This window comes from Propithecus coquereli, unplaced genomic scaffold, assembly GCF_000956105.1.
Source record: "Propithecus coquereli isolate 6110/MARCELLA unplaced genomic scaffold, Pcoq_1.0 Scaffold263, whole genome shotgun sequence".
NCBI classification, from domain to species: domain Eukaryota; kingdom Metazoa; phylum Chordata; class Mammalia; order Primates; family Indriidae; genus Propithecus; species Propithecus coquereli.
Window position 1 is genome coordinate 1,584,330 of NW_012148208.1, and position 12,682 is coordinate 1,597,011.

A 12,682-nucleotide genomic window follows, 5' to 3' on the forward strand; every position below is an offset into this window, starting at 1 on the left:
TGAGGTTCTAATATTAGTCTAATAATTAAGATCATCACTAGTGGCAACTGGGATCCATTGCTAAGGGAAAGGTATTTATTTCAATAGATGTGGAATTTGAAGGGATCATTGACTTGAAGGAACTTGGAAAGGCTCCATGGAGGAGGAGGGCTTTTTTGCTTAAATTGGTTTATTGGGGTAAAGCACTTAGAACAGTGCCTGGCATGTAGTGAACACTCATTGAATGTTTGCTATTATTGTTGCTCTCATCGGCAGCAGCTGGCCCTTACTGAATGGGAAGGATTATAATAAGCAGACTTGAATGAAGAGGATATTCTTGGCTGTGTAATGACATGATTTGCTATGAATATGTGGCATTTATGCTGAAATTGTGAGCCTCATGCCTTTGCTGTTTTGTGCTTGACTTCTTTGAGTCTCTTTGCACCAACTCTCTTCTTTCTTTCTTTATGATATAGGGTGCTGGATTCATCTCTAATTTTAGGACACTGTTAAAATGATTATCTGTTTATCTGTAAAGATTTTATTAATCTTCACTTAAGGTTTTGTTTTTTGTTTTTTGCCAGGAACATCGGAATTTGCCTTTTATGCGTGAGTTGAGGTACCTGTTTGCACTTCTTGTTGGTACCAAAAGGAAGTATGTTGATCCATCAAGAGCAGTTGAAATTCTTAAGGATGCTTTCAAATCAAATGACTCACAACAGGTAGCTTTGTTGCACTTCCTTGTTTATTCACTATTTGTATTTTATTTAATCGGATCCATTTTTAAGCAGTTTTTCTAAGAATGCGTGACAATTTAAGATGCATTATTCAGTTTTATTAAAAAGAACCTGAGCCATTTAAAACGTGTTTATTGGGAGACTTACTTTTAAATTAGAGGAAAAGTAAGTGATCTTGAAAGTGTTAAAATAAATGAAATTGTAATTTATGTTATGATTGATTAAAATTCAGGGAAAACAATGGGTAAAAGTAAGAAGGTTCACAAAATGTGTGATTAAAAATCTTCACAAATGTGTGATAACCCAATGTCAATATATAGTATACATGTTGTTGATATTACTATTTCTGCTGGCAGGGAGCAATTTTCCTTAATTAGCTAGAAAAAGTTTTTGAACAACATTACTTTTGGTATTGTTGCTTTGTTTTTCATTCGTTATATAGTGCTATTGGGGTAGCTTCTTTATCCATTTCCTAAAAAGAATGTTGGGAATTTTCCTATAAAAATAGAAAATATCTAAAAATAAGTCAACATTTTCACATATAATTTGTAAAGTCAGAGAAATTAAAGAAGGAAAACAAAGAGGAACGGAGAAAGTAGTAGAGAATAATAATAATTGTTGAAAAAGATAGTAGCGAAGATGTAATGGACAGAAGATAAAACATCATTTTAAAAGAGGTTCAGAAAACCAGTAAGCTTGCAGTCTATTTTTTATAGAACATACCTGGATTTGTCTCTGTAGTGTGGATATGTGGAGAAGGGGTTTGGAGGAGGGTTCTGAAAGATTCCCAGTCTGTCTTCCCCATGCCTTTTTTGTATGTGTGTTTTAAATTCACCTTGGATGGCAGAGATGAGTGAACGAAAAGGGTACTTAGTACAGAGTTTTCTTTAATTTGTTGTTTTCTTTTTTTTAGTTTCTAACAATAGTCCAGTGCCTGTTAGGTTTAGTGTTTATTCAGCTTTGTTACTTACTCTTTGTCACAGTAACACTAACACAAATCGAAAGAAATAATAATATTGCTAAGAATGATCCCACACTACCATTTTAGGACACTCTTTATGGTTCTAAGTGTGTTTTGCTTTTTTTGTTTTTTCTGTAGCATTTTTTCTTCCTAAGTATATATACTGTCTTGTCCATTGGCTCTGTGTATACAATTACATTTTTAAAAAATTCTGTTTCCTGACTTTTCTTCTGGAATTGCTTTTTCCTTGTGATTTTCTTAGCTACTTTCTTTCTGTTGAAGCTTTGCAGGGATGTATATATACCTATTCATCTTTGGTTATCTTTTCATATTTAAAAATGAGGAAGAATAAACTTCATTTGAAGCCATATATGTGCATAGGTGGGGCATTTCAGTTTGAGTTAGAGTCAAATGGAGACAACTAGCTTTAATGTTGCGTAACAGCTACAGAGTGCCACAATATGAATGCTTTTGCTTTGGATTAGCAGTGTACACTAACTAGTTTTCTCATTGTTGATTCTTTTTCTTCAGAGGTCTTTAAAAATAGGTATATATCAATTAAGAGTGATACAGGTTTGATTCTCTTCTTTTCCCTCATCATTTGAATCTGAAGTATACTTCATTGACTTAGTGAAATAAATCCATAAATCATGTTAAGCATCATGATTTTTTTAAAAAGTAAATTTATACTTTCATTTTATATTCTTTCTAAATAATTGAACTATATCGTGTTTTGAAATATGCAGGAGTCTTGTGGATACCCTGTGGTATGTGATATTGTCAATTTTATTCATACCTTTAATTGTTTCAGTTTTAAACTAAAATGGTGTAGTAAAGACCTTACTTTTTTTCTTTTGATAAAAGTAGGTAGAATTTTTATTTTGTGATTGTTAATTTTAGATTGATTGCTAAAAAGGGTAAGGATTAACTTCTTCTGGAGAGTACTGTATAACTAAGAACGTTTTTGTTTTTTGTTAGCTATGAACTTCAAGGTAAGTAAAGTTATAGGAAAGTATAGAAAGTTATTTTAAGGTGGTTCCTTAGGACAGCTATACCAAATAACCACAAACAGGATGGCTTAAAAACAATAGAAAATTCAAGAGGCCAGAGATCCAAAATAAAGGTGTTGGCAGGACCCTGCTTCCTCCTATGGCTTTAGGGGAGAATCCTTCCTTGCCTCTACCAGCTTCTGGTGGCTCCTAGTGTTCCTTGGCTTGTGGCAGGATAGCTCCAATCTCTGTCTCTGTCTTCATGTGGCCTTTTCCTTTGTGTGTTTATGTGTCTTCCCTTTTTCTGGTTCCTATAAGAAGACTCCTTGAAGATGGGACTATCACAGGCACACACCACCATGTCCAGCTAATTTTTCTATTTTTAGTCAAGACAGGGTCTCGCTCTTGGTTAGGCTGATCTTGAACTCCTGAGCTCAAGCAATGAAATTTCCTCTTGAAGGAGAAGTGTTTTGAAAAGAGATAGCTTTTTTCAAAATGCTTGGATTTTTTGCCACATATTGTATATAGACTTAGTTTTACCTTGCAAAGTAATATTCAAGTCATTTTGATTTGAAATGATATCACACAGAAATGCTACGTTCCTATGGAAATCTTTCAATAATTCACATTGCTGATTCTGCTCTTCATAAAATTAAATTGTTTGTTCTCACAGAGATAAAATTGTGGCTAACACCTGTCCCTGTGATAGCCAACACACTTTAGAATGATATGGCAAATCCACACTGAATGCCTCATCATTCAAATTTAGCATGTTATAAAACCGAGGATGCCAGGTTGCATTTGCAGGAATATAGTTAACAATACTTATAACTTGTTGCAAAGTGTCACTTAATAGTAGCTTTAGCACAGAGATTTTGCTGATGCAAAATACAACTGAAAGAAATGAGAGCATCTAGATCTGTTAATACTTTTTTTATCTGTGCAATAAACCCCTCATGTTTTCCTGTCGTGGAAGATACACTATCTGTATATACACTCACTGAATTTACTGAATTCGGTCCAACTTCACGACATTTGTCTTGAAAGTTGTTGAAGATATCCATCCCCCATGTTCTGTTCAAAAGAGTACCCAAAGTGAGTAACTCTTCATAGCAAAGAAAATCTTCTGTCATGACCCGAATAAAGTATAAAACCTGCACTGAGTCAGTACTATCAGTTGATTCATCCAAAGTGATGTAATAATATATATTTTTCTTTTCAAATATTGTATCACGTTGTTCTGTTAAGTTGAAGCCTAATTCATGCTGTCGATCAGTTACGGTTCTCCTTAAAAGAGACAGTTGTTTGTACTTTGAAATGTTATCAGGGTCTAAGCATCCTACAACTTAGACGATACATTCTGTCACTATTTCTACATCACTGAATGGCTTCCCTTTTTTCCCCCAAGTATATAAGCTACTTTATAAGTTGCTTCAGTGGCATTATTATTTCAAGGTCTTACTACTGCTTGAAAGAGTTGTTTTTGCTTTTGCTTTCATCTTTTAATTTTTGCAATACAACCTTTCACACCTCTCCCTCTAATTTAAAATCTTTGTGGTCCTAATGAGCGTTATAATGCTGATGAGCATTGAATTTATTTAATATTGATATTGAAGTATCGCAAAGTATGCGAATCATCTCATCTTTAGCAGAAACAAGGTAATATTGCAATTCCCAGTCTTCGTTAAAAAAATCTACTTTTTTCCTTCAGCATTCTCTTGGTCTTTGTTGACATGATGGACTGTTAAGCAGACAGAATTAAAAAAACATTCTCAAGCTGTACAACTATTCACAAATTCCACTTCAAACAGAAACACAGTGCATCATTGTTAAAAGCTGGTAACAAACTGGTGTACTTGACCCTCATAAACTCTCACCAACCAGCCTTGTGCGGTAGTGGCACCAATCAGGCCGGGGAAATTAGAACTAAACCATGAGCATAGCAGCCATCAAGTTAGCCTTTGTGGCTTACTAATGTTCTAATTGTGCCAGTCAATCTGGGAGGATTATTTTGTTGAAACTTACACTGTTCTTTGGTATTTTATATATGTTCATTTAAAAAATAAAATAAAAATATCAAAGATGAACAAAAATGTATTAATAAAAATGGAAATATTTGTTCTGTAAGATATGGGTTTAGTCAAAAGGCCACAGTTAAGGACTTAGAAGGCCACATCTGGGCCTTAAGGCTGCAGGTTCCCCACCCCTGGACTAAATGCTTTTAAAAAACTTCTAGCTAGAAAAATATATTATTGTAAGTTTGTTTTATACTTGGGGCTATTTTGATAAGAAAAGGCAATTTGCTTATAATTTATCTGTCTTAAAGCAGGCTTAGTAGGGTTGATTAGTCTTTTGTCACTGTGTTCTGTGTGAACCTGTTTTCTATGTTCCAGCTCATATCATTGAAAGAATTATTGTAGTTAGCAAGTACAGCTTCCACCATCTATTCCTGTGTGTCTTCGTTAGGGGAGCAAAGACCAAAGAAAGGGATGGCGAAAGGTGATGTATGTGATGGTTCTGAATGGAGGATCAGTTTGAGGCTCATGAGGTAAACTCAGTAGTCAGTGATTAGTTGGACTCAACTGGTCCAAGTTGACAGGTATCTTAGTATAAAGGTAGATATAGCTTAAAAAGTTGTGTATATAAGTTGAATTAAGAAAATGAATTGTCAAAAAGCACTAGTCTGTCTTCTAAGAGAGAAGTCAGTAACGATTCTTTATAAAATGAAGAACCCTTTGGTAATATGAGTTACTAATTTTATAAAGATTCATTACAAAGCTCTTTCAGGGGAGTAGTAATTCTTTTTTAAGTCTCATTTGTAAGTTTGAAGTTTGAGATATATATATATTTTTCTAAAGTGAAATCCAATAACAGTAATTATCAATATAATGCTTTTTTTTCCCAAATATTGATTTTATACCCTGATTAAATTATAAAAGTTTCTTGCATTTGGTGTGAAACATTAGCTTTGTATTACCTTCATAAGGGGTTGATAATGATAACGTTTCAGTGACTGGGTATAGGTTTTGTGTTGCAACATTTAATATTTTTATTAGTAGGCTCAAATATCAACAAGACTCTTTTTCTTTTTTCCACAGCAAGATGTGAGTGAGTTTACACACAAATTATTAGATTGGTTAGAAGATGCCTTCCAAATGAAAGCTGAAGAGGAGACGTAAGTTACCATGCAGTTTAGTGATGTGGTTTTAGTAAGTTAATAAACAGCACTCAGTTTTTCCTCTTATGTATTCATTGTCACCAGAGAAATAGAAAGCCACGATAGACTTATGGACATCCCAATATTATCTGTATTATCGACAAGCTTTTTGGAATTTATGGCCACAAATATTGGGTAGTGTTCGGTTTCCACTATAAGATCAGAATCTAGCCAGAAAAATCTAAAAAAATGATTCCTGACAGGGCTGATCTCACATGCTCAGTTCTTTTCCTTAGATTCAACACTCACTTTTCATGAGGAGGAATGGGTTAGTGGAGAAAGATACCAGGCATGTTAATTCTGATGAAGTCCTTTTACATCGAAGCATGAGGACAGGTATATGAAGTTCCTCGTCACCATTGCCTAGCTTCTTATTCTCTATTGACTAGGCCAAACCATTAAAACCTTGGTTATTTAAAATATGTGGCTGGCCTCCTTAGAGAAGGAAATCAGGACACTTTCAGGGCCATCTTGCTCCCACGCTCGTGAGGCCACTCTCCTAATACCAACCTATGTTCCTTTGTGTATTTTCTTAAAACATCGGTGGGCCATGTAGACTGCCACCATGAGACTCTGACATGAGTCTACAAGATGCAGTTGTTAAATTAACACCTAGAATACAGGCTGAAATCCCAACCTGAAAATTCTCTCCCTTCTCTTTCTTCTATTTTTATAGACTATAATTTCAATTTTTATAGAATACAGTGTTTCTGTTTTATTAAATATATTATAGAATATAACAATACTGTCAGCTTTGTTGTCTAATAAAGGTCATTCGAACATGGTCTGCAATGAGATTAAATTAAACTGTCTTCTAATCATACAATGTTAATAGCCTAGAAATGCTCCCAAACATTAATATCGACCTCACCCTCCCTTTTGTTACCAAAACCCAGGAAAAAATTGTTTCCAAATGATATTACCTTTATCTTTTAAGGTAGGATTTCAAGAATTGATACTAAAAAATCAGATTATTTTGCTCTGTGGTTACAGTATAACAAAAAGAAAAATCATTTCCTGGGTTGTTAGTTTATGTTGTCTTAGCTATAAGCATATCATTTCTGTGCCTGAATAGAGTTGAGGTTCTACAATTGCTGTCTGTATTCTTTCACTTACACATGTATAGGTCTTTAGCATTTCAAATGTTGAATTTTCATATGCTTTACTTTTAGATTTCAGAGAATTGTTAGGATACACACAATTAACATTGGTCTATTACATTTGGAATTTGAAACAAAAGCAAAATTTTAACTTCATGTCTTTTGATATAACTATAATATTATTCCCAGAACTTAGTGCAATTCCTGCTCAAGTTGTTGCTGGAGATGGTAGGAGAAACTTGAGATAACATGGTAAACTGAGAAAATCATCTTGGTTTTAGTTCTGCCAGGACACTAGTCACTGAGGGCCAGTTGGTTGCAGACAACTTTCTGTGAACTTACACTAAATTGGGAGAAATTTCTCAAGAGACTAATTTAGCACTACGTCTGCAATATCTGAGGGGAAAAAAATTTCATTATTTGCAAACTATCTTTGTCGTAGATTGTGGCAATTGAGAACATGTTTAGAAGTTTATGATGCTGGCAGCTCTGATAGTCAGGTGCCCTTCTTTTCTGTCCAACAAAACTCATTGGTTGCATTTTCCTTCATAAGCCCCGGTTAGCCAGCCCCCAGTATTGCACTTAATGAAAGCTCTTTCTAATAATTTATTTTGTGCCAAAATGGCTGCTGTCACTGTGTTTTGCTATAAAATTGCTTAGGCCTATGAAACCTGCCTCCTAGGTTGGTTTCTCTCTTCTGTTCATGTTAGTTTCTCTCTTCTGTTTATATTAGTTTCATATGAAAAAAATCTCCCCATCAGATTTCTGAACTGAATTTGCTGTTGATGCTTCTGAAACATGAGTCTCAGCATTCAGTCAAGATTATTATTTCTGCAATGTGTTCTTTCCTCAGCTTCTGAATGTCCTAGGCCTTGAGTATATTTCTTTAATATTTTTTTCTTTTAGGAAAGCTTGGCTGAATTTTTAAAGTTTAACCTGCTTCTTAGCCTCTACCTCATGCAGAACCTACGTGTTTTATTGTCTACAGTACTCTGTAGTTGTGTAGTTTTGTTGTCAGTACTCTACAGTTTTATTGTCAGTAAAACAGAGGTAATGGTACAACTCTGTCAGTCAAGGTGGGTGTCTTAGTCCATTTATGTTGTTATAAAGGAATACCCAAGGCTGGGTAACTTTTAAAGAAAAGAGGTTTGTTTGGTATTTGGCTCATGGTTCTACAGGCTGTACAAGAACTATGGTGCCAATATCTGCTTCTTATGAGGGCCTCAGGAAGCTTATAGTCATGGTGGAAGGTGGAAGGCAGCAGGTGTATGCAGATCACATGGTGAGAGAGGAAGCGAAAGAGAGGGGAAAGGTGCTGGGCTCTTTTTAACAACCAGCTCTCAGGGCACTCTCAGGAACTAGTTGAGCAAGAACTCACTCACTTCCGCAAGAATGGGACCAAGCCATTCATGGAGAGATCCACCCCGTGACCAAAACACCTCCCATTAGGCCCCACCTCCAACATTGGGGATCACATTTCACCATGAGGTTTGGAGGGTCAAATATACAAACTGTATGAGCTAGTTAAATTCTATGGCAACAACTTCAAAATTTAGAGGCTGTATCCTTAGATGTACCCAATGGATGTGAGTAAAGGGCTCTCCTCATCTGTTCACTCATGGTAAATTTTATGCTATGTACATTTTATCTCAATTAAAAATAAAAAATAAATTAAAAAAAAAAGTGGGAAAATGTATCTTACCTGAAAGTGAAGGTCCAGAAATTTTTTTGAGTAGCACTAAGGACTACTGAACTACACACTAGGATTCTTGTGAGTATTAAGTGAAGTACTTGCTTACCACCATGATTCTAAGAATTAAATGATGACTCATGTAACATGTTTATCAAGAGGCAGATTTTCCCCTGTTCCCCTTTTAAACAGTGCTTCCCAAATTATTAGGTCGTTAAATATGAAATGTCCCATTTTGAAGCAAAAGTATAGTTTATTATATCTCAAACCAGAAGCAGTACAATTAATCAGAGTATGTGCCTAAACCATGGCACAGTTTTGCCATCTTAATGGTAGCTTGTTTATGCCAGCAGCGAAGAATCCTAGAGAGCAAGTGGTGATGAAATCACGAAAGGCGTTTTCCACAGCTTGTTGAGAATCGAATATTTTTCCTTGCAAGAAGTGGCCCAAAGCCTGGAAGAAATGGTAGTCAGTTGGTGCAAGGTCTGATGAATACTGTGGATGACAGAGAGTTTCCAAGTCCAGCTTCCGTAGTTTGAGCAGTGTTGTTCATTGACATGTGGTCAAGCGTTGTCTTGAAAGAGGATTGGCCTGTCTCTGTTGACCAGTCTCGGCTACTTAATCACAAGCATCCTCATCATTTCATCCAATTGTTTGTAGTAGACATCCGCTGTAATTGATTGACCAGGTTTCATGAAGCTATAGTGTATAATACCACTGCTGCACCACCAAACAGATACCATTAGCTTTTTTTGATGAATATTAGGTTTTGAACTGTGTTTCAGCACTACATCTTTATCCAACCATTGTGCGGAACATTTGTGATTGTCGAAAAGAATCCAGTTTTCATCACACATAATAATACGGTGTAGAAATGGTTTGCCTTTATGTTGTGACAACAAAGAAAGGCAAGCTTCGAGACAATTTCTCTTCTGATGCTCATTGAATTCATGTGGAACCCATCTATCCAGCTTCTTTACCTTGCCAATTTGTTTCAAATGGTCCAATGTCATTGGAATAGTAACGTCAAACCTTGCTGCAAATTCTCGCATAGTTTGAGATGGATTCGCTTCCACTACTGTCTTCAGCTCATCATTATCCACCTTGGTCTCAGGTCATTCACGTGGCTTATTTTCAAGATTAAAATCACCAGAAAGGAATTTCTCAAAGCATCCACATACTGTGCGTTCATTAGCCACATCCTTCCCAAGCACTTCCTTGATATTTCGAGCTGTCTGAGCTGCACTGGTTCCATGACAGAACTCATATTCAGAAATAGCATGAATTTTTGACTTATCCATGGTTTCACAAAAATGCTCTAAAAATTTTTTTGAAAGATAATCACAAGCCAAACTATGCATTTGAAAGAATGAGGGTGTACCTTCATAATAAAAATAAGAAGTGTCAAAGTGCAATGTCAGAGATATCAACTGTCAAACTTAGTACTTAAAGAAATCTGACATTCCATACTTAATAACCTAATAATTTTATTTAAACACAAAGTTAATGAAGAGAATTCTGTGTACAATTGTGGATACAACACACTTTCATATAGTAAGGCCAAGAAAACTTTGTCTTTTTAGGTTGTATAGTACAAATCAAAAAAATACAATTAAAAACTGTCAATTTTTGTTTGCTTCATGCAAAAAAGAATGAATTTGTATGTTAAACAATTTAAAAAATTTTATAAATGACTAATTCTACCAGCAACATGAAACATCAAAAAAGGATAGAGTAGTTCTTTAGCTACTCTGGGTCAAAGCTGCTATTTCGTTCCTTCACTGATGACAGCTGTTGTTTTTAGATGGTATGCACACACTTCTACATAAAAGCAGGAAATAACTTATCAAAACTTTGTAGAGATCTTCTGATTAAAAGTGGCTTTCCTTCCTTCTCAAAATGTCCAAATAAACATGTATTACACAGACTAAAAGTGTAAGGTCGAAATCTGTAATGATACTAGAAAGGGCAGGCACTTCATGAACACAGACTATGTCAGCTCCTCTTCCAAGTTGATACCATTGTAGTAACTCATTTTAACACAACAGTTCTGTGAGTTCAATTTTCAGAATTATCCTTAATTGATGGGTGAAGAAACGGAAAAATAAATTTAAGTACCTTACCAAAGTGACATTCTAAATAAGAGAACCGAGTGTGTGATAGCCACATAAAGGTTTTTGACTTGTCAGATAGTACAGTTCTTTTAATGTTTTTTCTATTTATAGTTCCAAAAATTATAACCACATTTGTATTTTTAAACATGCTTTAGAGATGAAGAGAAGCCAAAGAACCCCATGGTAGAGTTGTTCTATGGAAGATTCCTAGCTGTGGGAGTACTCGAAGGTATAGTTACACACTTACTTTTTATTACAAGTGAAGAGATATTATTATCCATTTGTTCCTTTGTCCTGCTAGTGACTCTGCATTCGTTGAATGGTTTTTACTTTTAATTTGATTTACTCTAATAGTTCCTGTTGCATTGTTACTGTTAATCATTTGCATATAGCACAGAATTGAGTGAATTTTTGGAAGGTACAGAGTGCATTAGCACACACCAGTTGATACTTCATTTTATCCTAATGTTCATTCCAGTGAAATGGCTTTCGTGATACTGTGTTTTTGGAATACAGCAATTAATGGGACAGTTGATAGATCCTTTAAAGATAATATTGGACAGTTGAATACTGGGTTTGGTATGATGCTCACTTTTTATTTTTTGTTGCTGAAAGCTGAATTTAGCAACTCAGCATAGTCAGCATGAATACAGGATTCTCATTTTTGGAACGATTGTAAAATTCAAGAAATGGTTGTACTCTATCTTTTGAGAAATCAGTTAAGAGCAATATTACTCCATCTGTGGTAAATACTAGTTTCTTAAAATTTGGGCCTAACCAGTTTCTCTTAGTTTTTCCTAACAAGAGAGGAAACTAGACTCATTGGATATAACTTACTTAATAAAATTATTAAGTTCCAAAGCATAAACTTTTGAAAAATTGTGTTTTTTTCCAAATGCCCCAATGTTTCAACCTTTGAAAGTTATTTTTTTCCAGATGACCTAAAATATAAAACTTGGAAAATTGTTTTTTCTTCTTGGTCTTAGGTAACGGATTCTCGTGGAGTTTTGTTTGAATATAGTTTGATAGTTTGGGATTTAGAAAAAGGCAGATATTAACTCAGATGTTAGGCATTTAAAAAGTTATATTGAGGGGTCAGTATATTTTTGTTTGCTTCAAATGCTAAATATTTATTATGTAAGTGGAATATTTTACGTAATACATTACATTGGGTCATCCATTCTATCATTTTGGTTTTATTTGAAGTATAACACTATATGAAGCAGTAAGTCAGTCTTAATTAGGTTATGTATGGGCACGAATTATAATATGCTGCACAAGCATTTCTACATGTATTCATTCTTAAAAAGTGGTTAAAATACTTAATTTGTCAATCAATGTTGAAGTCTTTGTACTTGGTATTAGTTGTTTCAAAGCTGTTGTGCTGTATAAATGTGGCTTTAATACAGTTCTACATCGACTATGTATTTGCTTCAGTAAGAATAAGTTATTTTAGAGCACTTTCTTATCACTTTTACGTATATCTTCCTAATATTTTCATTTAGACCAGTGGTTCTCCATTGGGGGTGAATTTTAGTTTGTTTGCAAAAGTACCCCCACTGCAAAAGTTTTTTAGCCTTTTGAGAATTTTTAGTTCATTGACCTCTCCATTTGTTCCTCTTAGCCTTTTTGTGTACTTCACTTCCTTCCTTGTTTATCATTAAGGTCACTCTTTTAATATCCAAAACTCTCTTTCCCCCATTCCCTTCTGGCATCACCTCCATGGCTATTCTCTGACTCTCACTAAGCTGTTCATTTTCACTGTTCATGTACTGAGTACCTGAATGTTGCTAGGGAAAAGTACACAAATGGGCTAATTATAATGGATCATGAATTTGAGTAACATGGATTGTGAATTTGAGTAATACTGGGCTTCCTTGGTCCCAATCCTATAA

At 34.8% G+C, this 12,682-nt stretch overlaps 1 protein-coding gene across 1 annotated transcript in view; it reads left to right on the forward strand.

The window, feature by feature from the left end:
- Window positions 1-12,682, forward strand: part of USP25 (ubiquitin specific peptidase 25) — a 173,247-nt gene that overhangs the window by 84,133 nt on the left and 76,432 nt on the right. The window contains exons 7-9 of the mRNA XM_012647362.1: window positions 564-701; window positions 5,765-5,841; window positions 10,943-11,016. Of these exons, the coding sequence (XP_012502816.1) occupies window positions 564-701; window positions 5,765-5,841; window positions 10,943-11,016 (289 nt within the window). The remainder of the gene's footprint in view (window positions 1-563; window positions 702-5,764; window positions 5,842-10,942; window positions 11,017-12,682) is intronic.